Raw genomic sequence first — 26136 nt, forward strand, 5'->3', positions numbered from 1 at the left:
CCTGTAAGCAGTACAGCTACAGTAGCCATGTGCTGCTTTCATCAGCTGTTTTCTGTATTTCCTTCCTTTCTGCATTTATAACTTAGCTTATTGGCAATGATTTTGCAGAACAAAGGGACCTGACAACTCCCAGCTACTGGTATGCATTGGTTTGTGTGCACTGTTTCTGAGTGTAAGTGAGTTTTTCTTTGAGTACTCCAAAGCAGTGACCAGTGGCGTTATGTTCTTTCTATTCACTTGGAAGAAGAGATCAGATTTTTTTTTTTTTTTTACAGTCAGTCCTGTCTATGGTTGGGTTTTCAATATCTGGTGCCTTTCTGGATCTGATTTCCCATTGTCGAATCCGCTAAGCTCCAGTGATAAATCTTTTGTCAAACCCTGAGCTCTCCTTGCTGTTTCGTAACAGAAGCAAAAAGAAATGTAGAAAATTTTAAGGCCCTGTCACTTTGCGCGGTTTAAAATCAATCTTCACAATCTTCAGTCTTCACAACCATGGATGCGTGTTTTTGTTGTTCGACAAGACTAAAAGAGGGGTGACTCCGTTCTAGGAAAACAAACTAGCTGCATCATGTCAAGTTTGAGGAGAATCTCCCAGTTAAATTTTTATGCAGATCATATCAATATATTCAGCTCATCAACTTAATAGTAATGCACTGGGATCTTCAGTGTTTGGATCAAGCAGCTCATGAAAAACAGTGTGAATAAGTCAGTATGCTGCAACACTGTGTTTGATAGATTAAATCAACATTTCACTTTTAAACATCACTCATCTCATATTTAGGTTGTTTCTGTCTTCTCAGGCAACAGAAGGTGAGTCTTACAGTTTTTATGACTTTAACTGACTTGCAGCTGATGAAACCTAAACATAATCTGATTCAACAAGAAAATCAAAGGGATTTAATAGGCAAATTCTCTACTTGAGCTGGACATAGAGGGCAAGGGTCATAAAATCCAATAAGGTAAAAGAAGAGAATGTAACTCGTCTAAATAACGAGTTAAGTTTGATATAATACATCACTGTAGCATCCCAGTCCATTGTGAAGAAAAAGCTAGATGAGTGTGAAAACAAAAGCCTATCTTTATACAACTATATGAGTGGTGAGTGTCAAATGTAGAGACGGGCTTCCAAAATTGCATAGTACTCCTTTAAGTGCTGTTGTTTCAGGTGACATGTAGCAGTCTGACCTTTTGATTGGGTGAAAAAGCTGAGAGGGTTGCTTTCCTGGAGTGGCCAACCGTCCCATCTACTAATTGTAAAATCACAGAGCAATCAGCAGTGAGGGGTGGCCGGCATAAAAAAACAAGGGCTTTTCTGTGGAGAAAGTCAACTCTCCCGGTGTGAGCGACAAGGGACAGAAGAGGAGAAGAGAGTGGAACAAATGGGAGGGAGGGGAAAAGGAGGACAGAGTGCGGTTGGGCTAGAAAACTGTTTTTCTTTTCTGTCCAGACATTTTTACTCAAAAACATCCCTCAGGTGCAGTAGTTATTATGGAGCACAAAATTGCCTAATGTGCTTATTTCTACTGCTAATGCAGCAGGCAAGCAGGAAGACAGGGTATAGCTCTCCAAGGGAAAGTGTACAGTACAATAAGACCTGTAAGCACAATTTAAGTAATTAGATGTTGAGGCTGGAATTAAGGCCCTTCGTGTGCACACAAAAGCACTACCACACACACATGCACCCACACGCAGCAAGTGGACAGAGAAAGTACGAATGCACACACACACAATTTGCGGTCATTTACCCTGAGTCCAGCGACTGTAATGAAAAATGGCAATAAAAAGCACATTCTAGTAATTTATCCTCTCCCCACTCGTGGCTCTCCATTCCCTCTCCCCTTTTGACCTCTTTGCCTCAAAGTCTTATTAACAGTGAATGATAATTTGAGTATAATTTTAACACCCATGCTGTACTCGGCAGGTGGCAACTCCGCTCGCAGTTTGAGAAAAGGGATGGTGTGATGTAAATTTGGAGGAGGAGGCGGGAGGCTGAGAGAGAGAGGGAGAGACAAAGGGAGGAGGAGGGGAGACAACAGTGGAAACAAAGTAGTAAGAAGGAAACGGAGAAAAACAGCAAAATGTTAAGTAGGAGAAGGAAGCAGAATGAGCAATAGCAAGGCAGCTGTGGCAACATGATGAAAACAGGAATAGAGAAGCAAAGCCGGAAGAGCAAAGGAGATTGGAGGAGGGGGTGGACAGTGAGAGGAAAGCAGGGGGAATGGAGAAAAAAGGATAAAGAAGGGGGAGTCAGGATGGAAACTAGTGTGGGTGTGTGATTTATGCCTGGGGAGCTCTGTGACTCCCGGTGAGGCTGCCTACTGATTCCCTAACCTGAGAGGCAGAGGGGGGAGAGGGAGCGGATTATCATCATCCTGTATGGGAGCTATATGGAGCTTAGAGACTGGGGGGAGAAAAAAAGTGTTTAAAGCCAGATAAAACAAGTGAAAATGTGCCAGAGGAGTGAAATAGTTTCCCCCCTTTTTTTCAGTACAAATCCACATTTGACATGTGGATTTAACTTTTTTTTTTTTTTTTTTTTTTATGACAACAATCAATCTGAATCTTTGTCCACAGACAATGATATATTTTTAGATTTCAGTTTGACTCGAAGATTGTCAGACAGACAGATTGCAGGTTTTAAAAAGATTCATCAAGAAGGTTGGTTTTGCAGCATCAATCTCGTACAATCCCCACAGCCGTGCTGACAATCATAATATGGCCAGATCAAACACACATCACGTTGGCGTTGGATGTGCTGTGGAGGTTCTGTAAGGTAAAATATTATGAAGTCTCAATGATGCACGCCAGGGAAACAACATGGCCTCTTAGCTTTATTAGTGAAGGTAAGAATCAAAGATGTGTCAATAGCTTTATTGACCCATCTTTATCTGTTGGTGGTTGTTATTTTGCAGTTCATAGATGGCTGTTATTAGGTTTTCTCTTGCATTGAATACTAAAAACTGCAGTAGTTTGGCACTTTTGGAGATATGCATCAAAAGAACAGAACAGTCAAACTGTTTCTTTAACAGAAAATATGACAGGGAGGTTCCTTGCAAAATTTAAGAAAAGTCACAGGTGAATGGTGTGTTGCACATGGCATACAACAACACACATACAGTGACTTTATAAAGGAGAATATTCTATTTTACTGCTGTTGTTGTTGTTGTAATATCTGCAGTCATGGAAGGATGGAGGTCTGTTTACCTTGTTAGAATAAAAAATAGCAGTGGTGATCCATTTTCAGCAAAGGACACCAGACATCCACTGACTGTTGTTCCATAGTTGTCTTCTCTGTGCATTTGCCGTTGCATAAATGCTATGTGTCAAGCTGGCTAAATTGCCTCCCTTGGCTGGATAGAAATACAAACACATGGTCACACTGAGATGGCATTGGTATTTCATGCAGAGAGGCAACACACACATTCATGCAATCATACATGCAATATGCACACACAGACATACAGGGGTAAACATACATGCTGTGCGGTCCCTGCTAATTTTTATTGACTGACACAACACACTGGTCTCACACTGATCAGATGTTATGCTATAGAACATGCTTGACTGGCAGAATTTGGAATTTTATTCATGAGAGTCACATGGGTCTGTTGTCTGTATTTATATGGTGTGTGTGCTTGTTTTTGTGGAAGGATGTGCCTGCTTCTGGATGACATTTCCACATCTGTATTATCAGGGTGTTGTACGTCAGTGAAGTAGTCCCTTTGCTGTTTATGTGACTGTGCTCCTTTGTCATCCTACATTACCCATAATTACCCACAAGAAAGAGACAGCACATATCCCCTGGGACAGATCCGCTCACACATACAGCACACAAACAAAATAACAAAGAGGGGAGTCTATGAACATGCAGACAGTATCCTCTTAATTACCTCCTCTTCAGCTGTGTCGTATGTACTATAGGAAAACAAAAACTGATATAGCTGGCAGCCATCCCAGTGCAGGCTTTACCGCGTGGTTTACTGGTTGGTATGCTTATCTCAAATTTGTCGTCAAAGAAATGATATATGATGTGGCACGCTGGCGTTTAAGTATGCTAGCATGCTCGGCAGACGCTGCGTGGGGCAGAATTTTAGATCGCAATTTGCATTAATTTAATCTCAAGCCACTTTCTAGGCTGGCTTCACAGTAATGTATGCAATTAATGAGATGTAGTTCACAGACAGAACGACAAAAGGAAACACAAGTGATCTGTTAAAGTGATGGCTTGTTGGCTTTCATGCATATAGTAGTACAGTAACATTAGGGATAAAGCCATTAGGGATAGAGCCGCAAAACCTGCATATGTGGAAAATGATACACAAAACAGAAGACTGTAAGAGTAATAACGGAAACATAAAATACATCCATTAAAGTATATCATATGTCTGGCTCTTGGAAGTGGTTGGATTTTTTTTCCTTTGTCTTCTTAGGCTCCTGGCATTCTTTGACTCCAGTCCCGTTTGTTTTTTTTGTTTTTTTTCTGCATGAATGAAGAGCAGAATCCCAATTCCAAATTTCCACGTAATTTGCAAAAGTCATTCTTCACAATCAAGTCTGCTGCTCACTTCCTACGTAGATGCTTTTTATGACATATGCAAAAATGTCATATGAAAGAACATTGTATTCCTGCCTTTAATGACAACAGGACTGCTTTTTTTTTTGCACTTAAGCCATGAAAAAATATATTACAGAAATGTAATATAATATCATGGGGTTCTTTTAAAGCCTGACTGGATTTGTTGCAGAGTAACAACATGCTAAGGTTAATGTATTTAATGTATGTATATCATCATTTCATCATAGTTCTTTCTTTCTCCCTGAGAGTGTTGAAGCAAATTATTGCTTAGCCGCAGCTTGAGAGCACCTCTTCAGTGCTCTGTAAATGTTTGAAATAGATTGCTGTGCATCTAACAAATGCCAGGAAGTCATATCTCTGGCACCTGTTTATTTACCCCGCAGTGTTTAGGCACAGAGTTTCATAGTGGGATCCCAAAAGCATTTTTATCGCATGTGTACGGAAGGTTTAAAACCATTAAAGTTAAGATCCAGAGGTTCGTGCAGCAGCTGATAAGTGGGACAGCTTAGCATCCTGCAAATGTGGTTTACAGTTTTGTGATAGTTGAGAAAACGGCTTCTTCAAACTGGGACAGGTCAGTGTTCATAGAAATATATTCAGTGTTTGAGTGCTGCATCAAAGATGAGTTTATTTTTCAGTAGTAACGGGTGAACAGGCTTTCCACAAACTTTTTTTTTTTTTTGGAATTTCAGATCAGTGATAGTCCACGTCTGATGGCAGCAGCTCATTTCAACCGATCAAATTGCCACACAGTGCCCACCATTTTGTCTTCCTTTGATGTGAGGTTCAAAGGGTTGCAAAGCTGTCAGCAGTTGTCTTCAGATACATCACCCGCAATAAACTGAGCTGAAAGCGAGGCAGACCTCTTGACGCTCTCGCTCGCTCCGTTTCTATATTACGCAAGACCAAACAGACGTTTTCAAGAAAGGGATCTCACCCGCAGACAGCGAGCGGAGGAGCTTTCAGGGCCTGTTGGAGGGAAACGTGGATGGTCTCGGGCTGAAAAATACAACATGGCCAGACAGCTCAAGGTCCAACGCACACACAGACAAACAAAACACACACATGGTGATGGAGGGAGATGGCGGAAGATGGATGGTCAGGTCAGGGTGATATGACTGCAGAGTGGTGAGGGAAGATAAGCAAAAGACAGACAAGCTTCCCCTCTACCAGCCGACTGATGAGTGGGGGTCTTGGGGAGGGGAGAGTGTAAAAGGGGGTACCAAGGAAGAAAGGCAGCAGCAGTGAAATATCATTCATTAATGGCTGCCTGGGAGGCTAGGATAGGTAGGAGTGCTGGGAGACTTGAAAGGAAGCTCACAGAAGAAAAATGGAGGTTGTTTCATTAGCTGAGCACTTATTTGTTTGTTAGCTTGAGCACAACTGCAGCGCCACAAATTAGAACTTGTAAAAATATTTGCAATGCTAATTACGCTTACTCCATTTCTAACTCTAACTCCGGAGTAGCGCAATCATTCAAATTGCTCATGGAGTTCTGCACTGTTCGACATCACATCTTCCCTCATTTACACCAGAGAAATGTGTCCAACCGGTGCTGTCACCTGCTGATGCGCACAACCATCTGCCATGACAGTACAGGAAAACAAACACCACCCAATAAAACTCACTTCATCCATGATTACTCATCTTGTCACTCACTAATGGTCTTCTCATCAGTGACAATTTTTCTCTTCATCAACTATGATTCTGGGTCTTTCCCTACACAACTGATGAAGGAAGAAAAGGCACCAATCTTTAATATAAGGTTTTGGATATAATTCATGCATGCAAGCTGTTCTGCTGCGGCTGTGTCAAACTGTAGGTTTTGAATTCTTTTTGTTCATTTTTTTTTCCTCCACAGTTTTGGATTTCACCATTCAGTGAAACAATTGTGCACTCAGGACACACACGCTCTTTCCCTCACAACTTTGACTGACTGAGGCAGGTGGCACATCTGTTTTTAACTCAACTCCATTCCTGCAGAATGCTTAAAACATATGCAGAGGCAGCAGCTCTTTCCTGTATGTGTTGCTTAATGCCGCACAGCAGTCAGTACACCACCTGCGAGACTCTATACAGTACATGTTTTGGAGGCACTCATCATTGCTGGAGACGTGAGCTGCATTTTTTTTTTTTAAATCCAATTGTCAAATCATCAGAATTCCATTTCTAATATTTTCTTGTTGGTAAAGATGGGTTTGAGGGCAACACGGGCGCTGACATCAGTTTAGGGTATTGTCATTGTGCTGGGAAGCTAACCAAGCATTTTCTCTTCTCTGCAAGTGAGTTGCTAATGGAAGTTGAATTCCAAAGTCAGCAAGAGTAAAAAATGTTTAGAAAATGGTCTGTTTACTGTGCAGCTTTACCACCCAACACAGTCCAAAACTTTTGATTCGAACGAAACAGCATTTAACAAAGTTTAACTTTGAAATACTTTCTCTTTATGTCAACAGTCAACTGAAAAGTCAGCAAATCAATATCCAAACTAAACAAGAGGATTAATAAAAGCTACGTTATACGTGCTGTGCTATTACCAAGTCTGACTTGGGTGTACAACCACTATATGTCATTTGTGCTTTGGATGTCACAAAGGGACACGAGTGCCAATGTTTACTGCAGTTGTGAGAAGACTTGAAAGCAACACTTCTATTTAACTATTTAAGTTAATTTACTTTACATCTGTAGCATGACTTCTATGAAAGGACACTTGCTTAGCATAGATTGAATTAAAAATGTTTACAGATGCAGTTCTTAAAATCCAGCCTTTATGTACAGAGCACCACAGAAAACAGAAACAAATGATATTTCCCTCACCTGTAACAGGGTAGAAGTTGAGTAGAGTTGAGCCATAAACCAAAAGAGTAAAGTTTTCGGTTATAAAGCCAAACAATGAACTTAAAAACACTAAAATGCTGCATAGAGCTGAGAGGAGCTGCAGAGTTCTTTGGGTTTGTCACTATCAGCAGTTCTTCATTATATAGTCATTTAATTTATTGTTGATATAAAAATACTACAGCTTTGAACGAAAGGCAGTATTATACAAATAAACATATTAGAAAGTGATTATTGTTTTGTGTATATCTTCCAGATTGTTTTTACACACCTTGTCTGACAGCTACAATATTGCATGCCAAATGAACATAAAGTCAGGGCTTCAAGCTCTCAACATTCATAGTGGTTACATACCCCTGTGAGGGTTATTGCATTATTGATTATTATTTAACCACTACCAGTCTCCTAGAGGCCAAATTCCATTGATTTTCCAGGCCACTTTTAGACAAAGGTGATGAATTCTATTGAACCTGTTCAGGGAACTTCAGTTTCCAGCTTTTAAGGTAAATCATAGTTTTAATCTTTTGCTTCTCTCTCTACCCTCGCTGCACATACCCAGCCCTGCCCCCCTTCTCAATCTCTTTCCTCTTTTGATGATTTCCTTTTTTTTTGCTATTTGACCACTGCCATCACACCCAGCCTTGAGGACAATGTGTCTCTACTTCGAAAATGTCCTTTATGAGGAGACTGTACTGCAGCATCCTGCTCGTCTCAACACTCCACTGGCAATTCCTGCACTGTGTTTACTCCCTTTATCTCAGTTAACTTTCTCTTCAATCTTACAGTAAAGTTAATTTCAAGCTACTCCGGTTTCTGAAATCTTTTTACACCATGGAGAAAAGAAAACAACAATGTTTTCTTGTGACTCGAGGGTGGGCCCCTCTCTAGCTTCCCTCTCCATAGGGCCTCAGATGGCACACCAAGCGGAGCCTCAAAGAGTGGACGCCAAGATAGGAAATAATAATAGCAAAACAACAGACCACAAGGCTTTAAGCATGGCTGGTGAAGCAAACTAATTAGCAGCCGAGTGCCTGGGATCTTTAGTTAGTCATCTGAGAAGCCCATTAAAAGCGCCCCTCTCGTCCTCTCCCTCTTTTCTCTTGCTTTCTTGCTCACACAGTAAATTTATTTCAGAAGACACCACTTTGAACATTATATTTTCCAATCTTAACACGTTTAGTCTAATTCCTGGCCTCCCTGTTTTTACATAGCCTCTATTTGGGTTATTGGGATGTTGAATCACAGTTGTACAGTGTGTCTTGGCGTTTAATGGTAATGTCTTCCTTGGCACCATTACTGACCTTGCAAACTAACAGCATAATCACAGAACAGTGAAGTATCAGTGTAATGGGCTGTATTGACTCTTAATTTGCACTGAAATGTTTCTTGGTTGTCTCATGGGCCTCTTTCGTTTTCCCTAAATTGTCATTATGGCTTATTTATCTTGTTACATTGAGTTGTCTTTACTGTGTGAGATAGATAAATAGACGGGTAGGTTTTATAGATCAATAGATGAATATGTGAATGGATTGTTGGATGGATATATGGATTGACAGATGGATAGATGGATGGATTATATTGAATAGATAGATTAATTGACAGATGAATGAATGGATACTGGAAAAGACTGATTGATAGATAACTGGATGTAGGGATGGATGGAAGGATGATAGAGGATACTTTGGATGATGCATGAATGCTGTGGATGGATAGATGGATAAATACTTCTATTGATGGATACTTTGGTGGATACTTGGATGCATGGATGATAGATGGTGGGTGAGTGGTTGGATGGATGGATACTTGGATGGATGAATACTGGTAAAGACTGACGAATGGATGAATGGGTGGAAACGTGATGAATAATTGGAAGGTTGGATTGAACGACGATGAATGGCTTCCTAGATTGTCATGGGTGGATGGATGGTGGAAGGATGGACGACTGGATATTTGGATGGACATTAGGAACAAAGAGAGAGAAAGTCATCTCCCAGTGCAGGATGTGTTTTGTAAATAGAAGTGGTAATTTGTTAGCAAAACATTTTAAATTCTCAGTGGCTCAGTAGCCAGAAAATATTATGTTGTGTGTGTTGCACAAGATGAATTGTATAGGTACATTGTGTCTCCGTCTCACTGTCTCAGCAGCTCTTGTTGCTGTGTGCTCTGTCGGTGCACACCCTAATTGGGGCGTTATGACTATTTCTGTTGAAGGAATGTTTGTATTCCAAGAAAAGGCCAAGCCACAGAATTTCTGCACACACACACACAGACCAAGCATGTGACTGAGCCCGTCCTAGAGCAATCCCAGCCAAAATCAATATAACAAAGGACATTGCTATTCCAATCATAGCCAAGCCTATTCTCTGTGTTTACTGTATGTGCTGTGTCTTGAGAAAACACATGCGCTATAAACACTACCTCTGAGGTATTGTATCAATGAAAAGAGGGCACAGTTCTCATAGGGCTAATGCCATGCACGTATTTATTTGTCTTATTTTGATGCGTTAAGTGATTAAAGGAGCATGAGAGCAGTATAATGGTTTGGTGTTTATTAGGTGGGTTTTTGCCTGTCTGAAAGATCCCTGCTGAGAGTGAGCGCTGCTAAATTGAGATCCAGAATTCAAAGGAGCTCTGTGTAGATAAAGGCTCGGTCTGATTCGCACAATCACGGAGTAGCTGAAGTCATTGTACGGCTGTCTGTCAAGTGCAAACTTAAACCAACTTTTCTCTGCAGTCACTTTTGGTCATCATGCCTTTGGCCGCCAGTGATGGAGGAGGTGAGAACATCTGTTCTGTTAATCTGTGGGGCCAGTCTCACCCCCACCCCCCACCACTTCTTTTCCCTCTGAACTTGCAGTTCCCGAGGACGCAGCACAAATGTCAGGCTTCAGCTCCAAATCTAACACGCTGCAGCGAGCCAGTGAAAGCGCTATGTGTCCACCATCTGTGTGTGTGTGACCTGCCAAATGCCATGTCATCATCATCACCATCAGTCAAACCTGCATCAATCTCTGTGTGAATCTCTCTATGTGTACGTGTGTGTGTGTGCCTGATAATAGCTCATAGCTTCCTGTGAATACTTTCACGTGCATGATTGCACTTCAGGTGTGTTGTACGTGTCAAGTTATTCTTTATTAATCCCCATGAGGAAGTTTGTCCTTTGCTTTTTGACCCATCCTTACTATTTAGAAATAGTGGCGGCACCTGGGGATCAGCTCTTTTTCTGAGGTCAGTGCCTTGGTCAAGGGCAGTGGCAGGTATATTACCTTATACAGAATATGCTAGGGGGCTGAAGTTTCTGTCCTCTGTCCCAGGTATGGTTGTTGTTTGGCTACTAAAACAAGATTAGGGAAATATTGTGATTGTAGTGTAACAGAGTCTGATGGTATACTGATCTTTCCCTAACCTTATGTAGGTGCTTTGAGTTACACTGTGGGAAAAACAGATGAAATATGGCAGTGAAGGTGTTGCAGATACATTCTGTATTAACATTTTGTTTTCTAGATGCATTTAATGTACTGTGCACATTTTGCTTTGTTGGTTTAAAAGAGGTTATCCAGGCAGTGTTTGCTAAAAGCCATATGCTTGCCTGTGCAAGTGAACAGAATTTTCACTTGACGGGATTGCTGTGTATGTTCGTGTGTTGGCAAGTTTACACATTAGTCTCTACATGCATCTACAGTACTTTGTGTGTGAAGACATGTCACCTGTTTGTGTGTGCCTGCGTGTGTGAGGAAGTCTGCATTTGTGTGTGTGTGTATGACACCTGACCACCATTCATCTGCCCATCTGTTGTGGAGGCTCTAACAGGCTCGGGCTGCATCTTCTGTCAGATGGCAGATCTGATGCAGAGCTCATATCCTGCAGTCTCTCAGCTCCAGCATGTTACCTCTGAGTGGAGCCAGTAAAAAATACCACACACTTGGGTTCTTCTTCACTACCCGCTTCGTGGGTGCATTACGCATGGGAAAAAAAAGAAATCAAACAGTACATAATGCTGAAGGGCATATCTGTTCTACATGGACTTTTCTATGTTTGGAATAAAGTGAAATATATTACTTCTTAAGAGAAGCCTGAAATCCAACATACATATATGTATAATATGAAAATCTTATAACAATCTTGTTTTATAATGTTTATTGTTTACTCATCTTTTAGGCCACAGCCATACCAGCCTGACTCTGCATGTTTAAAACAGCAAATGTCAAAGCTTTAATAAACTGTGGACTGAATCCATATTGTGTTATATAAGTCCACAGTTTATCATATTGGGTTTCATTGAGATTGTCCTCAGCAAATGTCCCAAAATAGTATTTGCTTATGTTCAATCAGCATAGCCCTCCAGCACCCATGGGAGTTATAACCAACCCAAACCGTGATGATTCCATAACGTTAAGCTGTTCTTCTTTTTTTGTGCTTAAACCTCAACTATGATGGTGTCAGAACAGTTTTATTTTTGTAGTTGTCATTTGTAATGGTTGTGGAAGGTCCTGAGGGTGTCAGATCACAGAACATTTACAGTATATGTGTCATTCCAGAGGACAGTTATAAATGACATATTTTATCCTTTAATTTTGAAGATTTGTTGGGTTTTTATTTGTGGTAGAATTTGAAAGACAGAAATGTTGCTTTAAAACAAACAAAGCAAAAAAGATAACAAAGGTGCAGGCATATTTTATTCTGAAAGGATGAGTTTATCATACCAAATATAAAAGACATAAGAGAAACTGCTGCATATGAAATACTGTTATCAACTATAAAAAAAAAAACGCAAAGCCTTCTATTTCTCTAAATATGTTTTATGCAAATGAAGCCAGCTTCAGAGCTATATGAGCTTTTTTTCATTCTAATTTCCATTTTTAATTGACATTTTTATATGTTATTACTAAATTTCAAGTGAGTTACAGTAGAGCACAGCCTGCCACACAGCGTAGGCAGAATTCAAAACTCATCTTCAAACAACTCGATCACCTCAATCTATGGAGTCCCCGGTGATGAGGGACCTGGCCTTCTGGCAGTGTTATTCTATTATAGAGCAGCTCATGAAAAAAACAACTTCCTCTCTGCTCATCCCCAAAATAAGATTTCGATTGATTAAATGCCACTGTTGGAAGGGAGCATCATCAGATTTGACCAAAGTCTCTCAGCGTGTTGCCACTGCTCCAAATGGGTGGAGTTCTGAGCAAGTCCGGGAGTGGGAAGATAAATGGGTGGAGAGGGATAGACGAAGGCAGAGGAGGAGGATGAATGTATGGGGGAATGGAGAGAGATGGAAAAGAGGAGACAGAGAATGCAGGGGAAAGAGCAAAGCAGCAAGGTGATGGATTGTGGGAAGGGTGGGGTGGCGATGGAGGGGTGTAGAAGGAAAAAAGAAAGACAGAGAATTCTGCCTGATCTGCAGGATAATCATCCAATGTGTCTCCGTCTGGCTTGGCAAAGACATCATTAAGGAAACCTGAGGTCGTCTGGGTTCACAGATCCGCCGAGGCTCGGCCACGCTCCCTTCCCTCCTGCCACTCAATTTGTATAATTTACCTCTGTTCGGAGTCTTTTTTGAAAAGAGCTTGTTTGACCCCTAATGTGGAGAAGTCAAAAAGTTGCGTCTAAATGAAATGGATGGCTGAGAGACTCCCTGTGAGTGTGTGGCCAGTCAATAGCCTGGCAGGGAAATGCTGATGATGATTCTAGGAGATGGCTGCACTTCGGAGGAGTTGTTTAGGTATGCGGGCAGAGCGAGGCAGGGAGACAGAGAGAGAGAAAGAGACAAGAGAGGCGGTGATGGGAAGAAAATGAAAAGTTGAAGCGTGCCCTTCCCTGAGGTGATTTGTACGAGTGACCCCAGATTGAAGGGATGCTCAGTGGCATGCACGCTCCTCCGACTCCTCTGGAAGAAGTTGTACGTTCTGTTTATGTTTCATACTCCATCATGATGAGGCTGCACTCTAAGGGATGCAGAGATGGAGGAGGGGGGGCAGAGGGGGTGAGAGTGTATGGTGCAGTGGAGGAGTGATTACCCAGTGTAGAGCTGAGGGATGAGAGCCGGACGGGTATTTTATTTTGTCAATTGGAGTGTGCAAATGGAAATGTCAGAGCGGCTGGAAAACTAATGAATCTGATAGGAGAGATGCCACCTCTCTCGCCAAATGCCTGATCAATTGCCATTGTCTTTTTTTGGGCGCTGATGTTTTTCGTTGTTATTTTTTGATTGTTTTCTCCGCCTGGCCTGGCTGTTTGTGGTTAAGAGTTTGACGGTGAACTTTGAGTCAAGGAAATAAAGGAATCGATCTTAGACAGGAATCAATGCTTTCATCTGTTACTTACAAGTCTGGGCCTGTGAGAAGTGATTTTGGATTAGAGTTCCCTAACTGAGTTAGCAATGTAAACAAAGACAATAGAGGGGTGTGCCATCCCCCTGAACACTTTGGTTGCCTGTGCCACAGTTAAAAACGTCAATTTAGTATTGCTTATTTCCACATTTTCATTTAGTCACAGATACACGCTGAGACTGAAGCTCCCTAATGGCAATAACAGAAAACAAGTTTTCTCATTTCAGCAAGTAACTTCCATAACCTTGGAGCATTTTCGTGCTCCAGTGACACAAAGTGACAGATATGCGTTGCTGAAATTTAGACTGACAATGATCCAGTGTGTCAGGGCTTTGTGCTTGTTCAGTCACAATTTCTGGTTACTTGATGAGAGACTGCAAGCGCTGCACTGGATGAAAAGGAAAACCTTGCATTTGCACAATTCTATTTTGACAAGCAGGCTAATTTCTGCCCAGGGTCATCAATATTTCTGACACTTCAGTGGTGGCATAAATATAGAATGAATGTCCCTTTGTTGTGCTTGGGGAGCTACATGTCTCCGAGCATCAACAAAAATCACTTGGATCTGTTTGTTAGCTTGTTCAGTCAGTCGACGAGACTGTCGCCGGTCCCTCCGGAGTCTGTCTGCTTTCAATATCATGCATCATAAACAATATCCAATTTGGACTATTGAACTATGAAAATACACTGCGCGAGCAGGGGAGTGAGATGACAAGAAATCAACCAGCTGTATGAGTGATGAGTAGGGAGTAAGAAGTGGGGTTTGGGGTAAAACAGTTCAAATTTATGTTGTGATATGATATTTTTTTTTCCATCATAAGTGGAGAAAAAACAACATAATGGTTTAATCTAAAGAAAATAAAGGTCTATGAAAATCAGTGTGCCATTATATTTTAGAGGAAAGGGTATCCATTCCTCTGGCTGCCTCTCTGAATCCCACACTGATGTGGCTTTGGTTGAGTTATATCAGAGTATCTCTATCTGTTTCCTGACTGCTGTGGGCTTAAGACCTCTTTGTTCTAAGAGCAGTCCCATTCCTTTGATTGAATCCCCCTCATTACCTCAGCTCCCTTTTGATTCTGATCAGGCTCAACAACCCCTCTCACATTTTCTCACCTTGCTAATCCTTCGGCAGAGTCGCAAACGATGGCACTTGCTCAATCTCTTACACCCTTCGTTTGAAGCCAGCGGGGAAGACTCGGCAACGAGCGTCTTCCGGCTCTAAAACGAAAGCCATTCGAGACAGAAATAGTCGTTTCTTAGAATCGAGACCCGGCAAAGAGTCTTTCCCACTAATGGCCTGCAGGAGTGAGAGAGAGGAGCCAGGCCCTCGTTATCACCCATGTTCTTTTGGACACACTTCAGAGGACTGAGGAAAGCTTTCTCTTTTGACAGAATAGAGATAGGGCTTACAAATGGCACCAATCTCTACAGCTAGTCTAACAGAGAGTACATAAAGGGCTTTTAGTCATATTCATTTATTTTTGAGCCTTTTTCTTGACACTTTTTTTTCTGTGTTCTGATCTCAACATATTCAATAGTAAGCCCTTGCAAAACTATGCAGTAGCTTTTCATTCCCCAGTGAGAGAAAAATGTTTTACCATGGCCTCAAGAGAGAATAATTTGTTATTGGGACAATAATGAACGTGATGGCATTCCACAGTCTGCTACTAATTCCAGCATTAACATAATACAATTTAATAGGTCACTCAGTTTCTTTTATTTCATAGATGAACAGCTTTCAGTCAGTAGAAACATCATTCTGGATGCGTACATTATGGAAGAGAGCAGATTGCCAGGCTGTTAACTACCCCGCTCCCTTCATTTCAATTGCAAATAATCTAGACAGATAATTTATGTAAAACACAATTATCATCAATATGAAACGGTCATTCAGTTTTGCCGCGATCTAATCTAAACTGGTGGATTTGTCTTATCTAGAGATGAAACAGGAGATGCTGGAGAGAAGAGGAAAAACACAAATATCAACACAGAGAAAGGACGGAGAGAGAAAAGGGAATCTATCAGAAAGATAATGAAGATCAAACACGGGGCCTTGGTTATTGTTATTCCAGTTTCCAGGGAAGCGTGTAATGAACTGAAGGGATACGGGGGTTTTGAAAAACCTTACTGTGAGCCACATGCTGCTCCCACAGTGTATGGAATCACACAGAGTCGTCATCCACACATACCGGGCAGGGAGGGGTGGGGGTGTGGGGGGTGAGTTGGGAGGATGATTGATAGTAGAGTGCAGCCATTTGCGTGTTCATTTTGGGAGTAAGTTTAATATATTGGTGTAAACAGCCCTGACAGACAGCAGGGAGGCGCATGCAAAGATGTCTTTTCCTCCTTGATTAGCATTAATCCGTGAGTAAGGGACAAAACAGATGAGTATCATGTGCTTGCAATGCAATCAGTGCGCACAGGTATGAACAATCATTTGAAACATACGTGAGTGAGAAGCACAGCAAATTGCCAGCATCGCAGGTGTTCCTCGGCTGTATGGCCCTCATGAGCCTCGACCCCCTCCCTCCCCCATCCAATAAAATCCATCCCTGCCTCCATTCAACTCTGCCATCGGTACATCAAAGAATAAGGCCACCCGTTATGATGAAAGAGACAAACAGAGCCATTTTATTTTGGACATGGATCCCTTTTGCTGCTGCGTGCCTGTAGTACACACATTCTCCAGAGCTTAGAGGAAGACTGATGCTAAAATGCATTTTAGAAAACTGCCCACGTTGGAATAAGAACCGATAAAGAATACAAACAAGAAAACTGTAATTATACATTGAGGATGAGGTTAAAAATGCTCCATGCATTTTGGCAATAGAAGCTAAATTAAAACTCTGAGATACCTTGATTTTAATCGTTGATAATTTGACACAAGACTGGATTTGACACAAGTCTGAACTGTTGTCAGAGCAGCACATCCTTAAGCCCACACCTGCAAAATTCCGTCTTATTTAGAGTTAGCTGGATCATGGCCAAGACTTCTCCAGATTAACCCCGAACATGAACTCTATTTCAGCAACAGATGGCTCCTTTACTTCGAGGCAGATTGAGAAATGTTGCTGTAATTAGATTTCAGATGAAAACATGTTGGTTGCTGAGAAACCATCAAGACCTGCCGGTGCAGTTATCACAATTAAACAGGAATAAGGGGTTACACATATAGCCCCTAAACATGATCAAATATACAACAAGATAAGACGAGTCTTAAAGAACTAGTGTGTCAGATTTAGTGGCATCTTGCAGTGAGGTTGCAGATCGCAGCCAACCAAATATTCCTTTTACAATTACACATTGTACACATTTCATTCATGTGCTACAATTACAGAATATACGGTGGCCTACAGGTAACGTAAGAAGGCGTTTGGTTTGTCCGTTCAGGGCTACTGTAGAAACATGGCGATGCTATATGGCACAGGGCCCTATGTAGATATGCAGTGCTCATTTACCACCTTTACCTGTACCAAGAGGAAGAAATTAGATGAATGAGAAATAACAGGATTATTTTAGGTACCTAACATCATGTTAGCCTGGATTAGTCAAGCTGTGTTTGAGAAGTGAGGCCCAAACCACTCCTCAAGCACCAACACAGTAGGATTTCACGTCCTTTTTAAATCAGTTTCTCTCTGTATTTCTGCCAGCCTGTGTTGATATTTCACTAACTAGTCACCAGAAATACAAACTCATGTGAATGTGCCAGCAATCTAAAAACAAAACTGTACTTTTATGTTTTTAGTGCGTCTGAGCGTCATTGATGTCTTATTTTTTCCCTGTCATGCTGTCGTTTATTATCTCTCTGCTATTTCGTTGTTGATGTTTATTGTTATTGTGCCCAAATTGCTTAATTGTGTTTTCTCCTTCCAGAAAAAGCTGCGATTTATAGCCTTGTAATTGCTGCATGAAATAAAATTCTGAGAACTGATGAAAAAAACAGCAAGTCAAGGAAAATGGTACCCAAGTGGTTTTAATGAGACACCCAAAACAACAGTTTTTATATACATTTCTGGTTATTTAACCAAAGGATAAATGACTACTACACTACGCTTTAAAATAGATATAAAACAGTTGCACACAACCTCTTCTATTTGTTGGATTAAATTAAACATAAACTCCTCGAGGTTAATAGTTTCCCCATCATTTCCTATTTCCTCCTCTCACACGCTCCCTTGGTTCTATGAAAAATTGTGACAGTTGTCGCAGATGCTTCATCAATTTGGCCAGTGCATAATTACCATTGAGTAAATTAGCATTTATGCATGCTTTTGCAAATATTAGTTTAATAGGCATTCATTATTTAAATCAAAAACTGTCCTGGTGACTGGTCCACTTTACCTCAAAGCTCCATTGAACAACTATTACCTAACTCTTCTTGAAACCCTCCATCATCCTAATGGAGAGCAAAGTCTGCAGCAGGTGTTTTTTTTTTTTGCAGATGGATCTGAGTGAAGCATTACGCAAACAAGCCTGCAGTAAAAAGGTGGTACTTACACAGAGACTATAACTGTAGGTGGCTCTTCCACCATTTCACAACAGGACTTTAATGTTCAGTGATGATTAATGCGGGGCTGCCGTGAATATTGATTGCCTCCGTAGCGCTAATAAATCTGATGGGAGCGACAGTGCATGTGTGCCATGAGGCTGTGGTGCTTTGAAAAGAAAAGAGTGTTCCTGCATGTCCTGACATGTTTGCCTGTAAGGAGCGCGCTTCCCCGTTTCTTTCTTTCCTTTTTTTTCCCCCAATCATTAATGTGAGCACATGCATGTGAATAACTCATTAGTCCCTGCATCGACCTGATCCCCGCACAGGCTGCTAGCCCACTTCATACAGGAAACTGCAGTGAGACAAAGAGCGGCAGTAATCAATCAGTAGCCCAGGAAACCAATCATCTGTTTGAGAATGGGTCTTCCAATTAGTGGAAAAGCCCTCTGTGGAGTCATATCATTCTCACATCCAGTCCAGGCTGATTTTTCACCGTGGCCTATGTAAGACTTATGGTCATGTATTTATCAATATGTTGAGTTACTTATTCTGAGAAACCTCTCATTTGCATTGCTGTCTGAATCAGTGGAATCGCAGTGATGCCGTGCAAATTGTGAATCACAGGAAATATGCAAATGTGAAAGCAATTCTCATCTCGCATGTTAGTTCGAGCTGGAAATGACTAATAGCGGCTGTGTTTTGGTAGGGCGCTTTTCCTGTATGTAAATGGACTTGCACGCATGTGGATGCATGTGCATGCTCGTGCAGTCCTAACTGTGCGCTGCATAGACTGGAAGAAAAGAACGTCATTGTTAGCTGCACATGTTGGGAGTGATGGTTATGGAAATGGAGACAGGAAGAGGCCAGACAGGGTAGAAATGCAAACACACACACACACACACTCACGCACACAAAGGGCTTTTGACTAGTTGGTCTTTGACGAGCCATACCAAATACGCTGTGACATTCTGTCTCTACTTTTCAGGAAATACACAGCACTGCATGTTCAGAATTGCGATGCACTGGCTCACTGATGATACATGAAAAATTCATCTGTCATTGGCACTAACATCAGCTCCAGGTGATGAGACACAAAACAATTTACACTACTGCAGCAAAACTGTTGCTTTAATTAATACAGGGTCCAAGAGGCAAACACATTTTTATTCTGTCATGAAAGAAATCAGTGCTTTGTTATTGCAATCAATAGGTCATTCGGTTGTTTTTCCAATAGCTGGCTATAAAGGCGCCTTAAAAGCAAGCAGTGGCATTAAATATAGTGCTAGCAGCAGGACTGTAAATGCATGTTGACATTTCACTTTTCATTGGAATGTGGCTGCCTGTAGCCACACACTGGCTGACCTACGTGGAAGTTTGTAACTTTAATAAGCTGATAATTCAAACGTATAAAAGTGCCTGTCGCAGCTTGAACACTGTTTGCTTTCTGCAGTCCTTGCAGTGATATCATTTTTTAAAATCTCATCTTAGATGGAGGCTAAATTAAGTATTTAATTTTAGCTTTCAAAAAGGAAAAAAAACACATTTATTATGAAATCAGGATGTTGTCTGAATAAAACTGTTGTGAATATCAGGTACTTAGAGAACTATTAAATACATCGTGTTCACATAGTACCTTCGTGCATGCTCTGGGAAATCAGTCATTGTAGTGGAGCGTTCCCATATGCACACTGTTTTAATAGCAGGTCTGAATCAACTCAGTAATACTGTAAAATTTAAACAGGCTCACAAATTCACATTTCCTGTATTATATTTTTTCCCATTTATTCCATCTAATAATGTAAAAAGGAAATTACCTGCCAGCCACTGACTTAATGATTGCCTTGTGTTAAAAATGAAATAAATAAATAGACTATTGAACTTGCACCTACCAGTGCTGGATTGCACCATCAAATCTCAGGCCGGCTGACAATGATCCTCACAAAATTAAAATGAATATGTAACCAGTAGGAACACCCATCTATAAGCCTTCACAGAGCACGCTTTAATATCTGCCTCAGTGCAGATGGCTTTTCTGAATAGAACAAGGTGGTTTTAATATTTGAAATATTTGAAGATTCAGCGAGACACATAATTTTTCCTTCCTTGCTGTGGATTAAATGGTGACAGCTCACTGGTTCTTTTCATGTGGGATTTAAGTTTAAATCCAGAGGGTTTTTTTCTAATATAGGTTGCTTTGAATGTACAAATTCAGGCAAAAAAAAAAAAAAAAAGGTCATATGCCTTCCAGTGGAGCGAGAGTGTCAACCGCAAGGGGAGAGAGGAGTAAGCGAGAGAAAAGAGAGATTGTGGAAATGCAGTGAAATTGGGACAGACAGCAGGAGAGATGAGTTTCCAGATAGCATTCAGCTTATTCACTCAAGTATGTAATCAAATCATGAGTTGTAAAAAAAAAAATACAAATAAATAAACAAATAAATAAGAAGAACAATATGGCTAATATCCATGAGCTGCTTTAATCTCAAAGAACATGTTTGGTCGTTCAACTCATTTAGTGGCTTCTTTGGCTGTCATGTTGTGTTTTTCCAAGCACACAGACTGAGAGAGACTGAAGCTGCTACACCTCTGGGCATGAAAGGTTGGTTGATTATGTGTGTGTGTTTGTGTTTGTGTGCACTTGACTATGTTCACGTCTTTTTCTTCTTCTATAAGTAACTCTTTGTGGCAGTCGGTGACCTTGAATTCTTGTTTGCATGTACCTACGCGTGTTTTTCTGTAAATGTAGATACGTTCTTAGCTCTGCCACGGCCGTTTGTGCATCTGTTCTCGCGCCTGTATTTGCAGAGGCACAGACTCGGTCTGACCTGAGCATTACCTGAGGAGTGCACCACGTCATATTTTAACTCCCTTTGTCTCTGACAGATGCCTTGGCTCTAAAAGCCTCTGTCCGTGGTGCTGAAGGCTGGCCTGATGTATGAGCGCTGGGCTCTGTTTGATAAATCCACCATGTCACTCTGTCTCTGACAACGATTCATCATACTTGGCTTTCTCATGTGAAATGTTCTGTGTGCTGGATAATTCAGTAAGACAAATAAAATGTGAGTCCTAAAGCCTAGTCTCAGCTCTATCCCACCCTGCGTTGACTTTTCAGTACTGTACTTTATCTCTGTCGTAGGGACGCTGTGTCCCTGTCTAAGCAGGAGCAGCTGTAGCTGTAGCATAGTGACTATATTCAGACCAGCTGAAGGACGAACATGTTCTTAATGAGGCGGCTAATGAGTTCTGTTCTTTTGTTGCTGTGTTTTTGGTTTTCTTTTTTTTCTTCTGGGTTAGGGTTAGGACGACCATTCAACCATTCTGCTGAAGTCTCCTGACTTTTCTCCTGTGCTCAGACTCAAAAAGTACCACTTGGTCATTATCAATATTTCTGTTTTACATACTTGCATTTGAAATGTCACAGATAAAAAAATGTCATTAGACATTTCAGGTTAACCCATGGTTGAATGATGACAAAAAAACAAACAAATATAAAAACAAATATAAACCAAGTATATTATGACTAAAATGAGAAGAAAGCAAAAGAGAGAAAGTAGGCAACTGTTTGTAAAAGAAACAATGACATTTATTTTTTTCTTAGCACTTTTCTTAATTAGTCTGTTGTGCCCATTGATCACATATAATACAGTTAATATAAAAATGGCTTTTTAACTTTACACCCAAAGCAACAACGAAATGTTTTCTTAAAATATGTATGCTAAAAATACTGAGAAGGTATTTCCACTAAAAGTACTGGAGAATAGCTTGTGATTCTGCAATGATGACATGGCCATGTTTAGCTGTGGCTGACGTGTTTCTTCAGCTTCTTCTCTGTTCACCTCATGTAGTTCTTGTTGTAGGCACTTACCAGGGCATAACAGACTGCTTCTTGAGGCAATAACACATCAATCACCTTGGTTTGTACCAACCTTACTATATCTCCCTTTTAGTCCACCATATCCTCATTTTTTTTCTTCCCAGTCACCATTGCAATGAGAACTACACAGCATAAACAGCCATTTGGAAAATGTTCTCTCTAGATGCCCATTTTGTAGCTGAATTTCATTAAGCTTAATGTGACATTGTAATCAAAAGTAGTCTGCTCCTTGCCTTAATTTAAAACCCATTTAAACTGTTCAGATACAGAGGATTTGTCATTACATCAACATAATAGAATATCTAACAGTATTTCCATGAAAAATCAAGAATCCATTTTTAAATAGAAAAGGGGGGGGGGGGGGGGGGGTATATTTCATCAAAAGGCTTACACCATAGTCACTGTTATTTGTCTACTCTACTAAATCTTCCTTCCCATAATAGACAGGTGTTATTACTGTATCTCTAACTCGTCTATGGATGTTTGACAAAGCACAGACGGTATTGCTTGGGACCACACAGACAGTTCCACAACTCTGAACACATTTAACAGTCAATTACAAGAGAGTTGACCATCATCATCATCATCATCATCATCCTCTTCTCTTCCTTTTCTCTGCCTGCATTTCTGAATGAATGGTACTGAAATATATCGTTTTGCAGTAAATGCCCCTTCCTGTTGATGTTAGCTTGGTTTGATGTAACGGTTACAAAGCCACCACTTCATCTAGGGTTGAAACTGGGAGAGCATGTAGTCTATTTTAAACAGTTCCATCCCAGTCCAATAATAGTTTTGCCAGTGTATCTGAGCCAGGGACCAGCAATGGGTATGCCTTTGAAACAGTACTACAGATTCGTCCACAACTGCCCATGGCCTTGTCCATTCAGTGTAGTTGGTTTGTGATGCTCTACAAAGCTGGGCTTCTTAAAAGGCATTGTCAGATACATTTATGACTGTGGCTTTCACTTCCACTCCACTTGGCAGTCCCTTACCCGAAACCCACAGCTTTGTAAAGAAAGGAGAGTGCATACCGGTAGCTTCCACTGGCGTCAGCGAAGCTTTGGAGTTGCATTTCCTTATATCCCCGTAAAGGTGGTGGTTCCTCAGAGACACATAAATAAGCAGACAGGCCACTGAAATCACAGCCAAGAGCACACCAAAGACAGTGATTACTGCTGCGTCCCATTTTTCTGCGTCCTTGGCTGCCAGCTCTAATCCCTTAGTGGTGACATTGACACATTTGGTGTCATGATTGTAGTGGATGCTGCGGACATCCACACATACTTTGTAGTGAGTGGCGGGGCTGAGATGGGTGAGGTTGTAGACCTGAACGTCAGAAGGAACCCTGGTGGTAAAGGCTGTAGTGGGATGGTTGGCGTCTGATAGAGTGTACCATTTAATGTTGGGAGCCAAGGTGCCGGGGCCGGCCTTCCAGGAAACCAGGATGGAGTTTGTCTCCACTGTTTTGACTATGACGTTCAGAGACCCATTTGCAGATTGGGGAAAATATCCATTCACCTCTACTGAAACTGATTTCAGATCAGCTCCAACCAGATTATGGGCAACACAAGTGTAAAGTCCAGCTTCATTTTCTGTTATGTCATAGATGTCAAAAGTTCCCTCTGGGTGCATATAGAACTTGTCAGAGACGGTGTTAGGCAGGACTCTGGTACCAGACGGGGTGATCCAATAGATGTCCGGCTCCGGTTCAGCAAAGGCCCGACAATGGAGTGACACTGAGCTCCCGTTCTGTGCTTTAATATGCCCAGGCATGCTTTCGGGAGAGATGAGTGGCAGACAAATCTCCATCATCTCCCTGAAGTGCACCTGTCGGACATGCTGCCCCTCATACTCCGGAGGCTCCACACAGTAGAGTGAATCTGGCTCCATGAAGCGAATATTGGTCTTGTTCATGTTCATCCAGCGCACAACGCAGTCACAGCGGATGGGGTTGCTGTGCATACTAACTTCTCTGAGATTTGGGAGGGACTCAACAGTAATCCTGTGGAGGGCACTGAGCGCATTGCCATTTAGCATTAAGGTTTCCAGCCGCGGTAGTTTGTAGAAAGCATTAGGGTGGATGTAGGAGAGTTTAGGATTGTTAGTGGCTTCTATTTTGGTCAGCTCAGGGAGGTTATTGAGGGCAAAGCTGTCGATGGAAACTAGCTCTGGCATGCTATTAATCCCTAGTTCCTTCAAATGCAGCATATCCACAAAGTCTCCTCTCTGTATCCTCGTTATGGGGTTTTTATTTAGATCCAGAAACTTAAGGTTTTTTACATTTCTCAGGGCAGAATGAGGCACCTCAGGGAAAATATTATCATAGAATGATATGCTCTCTAAGTTATCAAGACCAGCCAGTGCATCGTCAGGAAGCTGAGACAAGTTCATTCTGGTAAGAACAAGACTGCGGAGATTACTGAGGGGTTTGAAGTTCATATCATCAATAGAAAGAACTGGATTCTCACCAATCATCAAGATCTCCAGATTTGGCATGGGGTCGAACCACTCTTTGTTAATGGCTATCAGCTTGTTAGAATTGAGGTGGAGCCGCACAAGGTTGCTGAGACCGTGGAAAGCCATTGAGGAAATGGAGGAGATGAGGTTGTGATTCATGTAGAGCTCCTGAAGGTTAGCCACCTCTGCCAGACATTGTTCAGGCAACTCTCGTATCCAATTCTCCTCCATGTGAAGGGAGAGCAGCTGAGGGAGGTTCCCCAGATGGACGTCGCTGATAGAGGATAAGTTGTTTTGCGATAAATCGATCTCTGTGATGTTGGCCAGGTAATCCAAGGGTTTGTCAATCTTGGCAACATTGTTTGTTTGCAGTAATAGTACTTGTGTGCCCACAGGTAGTTTTTCTGGCAGACTAAAGAGTCCCAAGTCATTACAGTCAACTGTCTGCGCCTCCATGTACACAGAACTGGGAGAAAACCAGGGTCTAATCTCACATACACAGAGCTTCGGGCAATCAGGCCTCTCCTCAGTGGCCACAACAAAAGAGGCCATGGCCAAGCCGACGAAGAGACGATCCACGAATGATACGTCCTTCATATTGGACCGATTCCCTCCAGTAAGAAATTGGTCCTTGTAGATTAAGTGGTCTGAGCTGTTAACTTCTCTAATAATGAATCATTGGCTGCAGCTGCTGAGGCGATTGACTCACCGCCCCTGCCACCACCACCACCAGCTGCAGCAGGGCTCCCAAGGGATTTTTTTTGTCTTGCTGTGTAGACGCCCTTGGATGTAATGACCAATCACTCAATGTTGCCTGCTGGTGTCAGAGTTCGGGGCCAAGACTGCAGCCAGGCAGACCCGAGAAGGTGGGAGGGGGAGAAAAGAAAAAAAGAATGGACTGATATTATACCTCAGAGGACTTAGGCTGAGCACATTTATAGGTATCCATGCAGAATCTGCTCTTTCTTTAAAGATGGATGTCCTCATTGATTGTCGTTACTAGCTTCCAGAGTCCACAGCCCAGTCCATTCCTACCTGTGTAAGACAAACAAGACAGAGAGACGTGGTGTGAGCATTACACGATAATAGATGTGGTCAGGGAATGTAGTAAGAGAAGGATTTGGGAATATTGACATTCGTCATAGGCACACTGATGCATGTTGACATTTATACACGCTCTGTTCGAGACGCAGAATCATGGATTTATATCTGCTTGACCTTCTAGACGTCATTCTGGGGACGTACAGCATGTGCCCCTACAATATGGCTTTCAGTCCTGATGTTAGCAGTGTGACTCTATTATTAGTTAAAGAGAAGGCTTTATTAAGATTCTTAAATGGCAGACATCCTAGGGCTTAAGCATTAGCCTTTAGGGCAAGCTGCTTAAAGAGACTGGAATGTGTCAGTCACTATAGCAACAAGTAAACCGGCAGCCAATAACACACACCGCAGTGAGTCAGTTGTACATGTAAACTAAGCATTTGACCCAGATGCAGTTTGCACCTGTGTGCTAAAAGATGCAGCGACCATAAATATGCTTTGATGTGTTGACATAATTAATTTTTGTGCAATCAACAAATTT

General features: G+C 41.6%; 1 protein-coding gene across 1 annotated transcript; it reads right to left on the reverse strand.

Moving 5' to 3' along the window:
• Positions 1 to 23021: 23021 nt before the first annotated feature.
• Positions 23022 to 25151, reverse strand: LOC121176299 (leucine-rich repeat neuronal protein 3). Its single transcript, XM_041030348.1, has one exon. The coding sequence runs from the start codon at positions 25149 to 25151 to the stop codon at positions 23022 to 23024; it is 2130 nt and encodes a 709-aa protein (XP_040886282.1).
• Between the last annotated feature and the right edge of the window lie 985 nt (positions 25152 to 26136).

Source organism: Toxotes jaculatrix, chromosome 22, assembly GCF_017976425.1.
Source record: "Toxotes jaculatrix isolate fToxJac2 chromosome 22, fToxJac2.pri, whole genome shotgun sequence".
Classification (NCBI taxonomy): Eukaryota; Metazoa; Chordata; class Actinopteri; family Toxotidae; genus Toxotes; species Toxotes jaculatrix.

Bases quoted from the DNA above. Each gene is read 5' to 3' on its own strand.
- LOC121176299 (XM_041030348.1), bottom strand. From the start codon at position 25,151: ATGAAGGACGTATCATTCGTGGATCGTCTCTTCGTCGGCTTGGCCATG.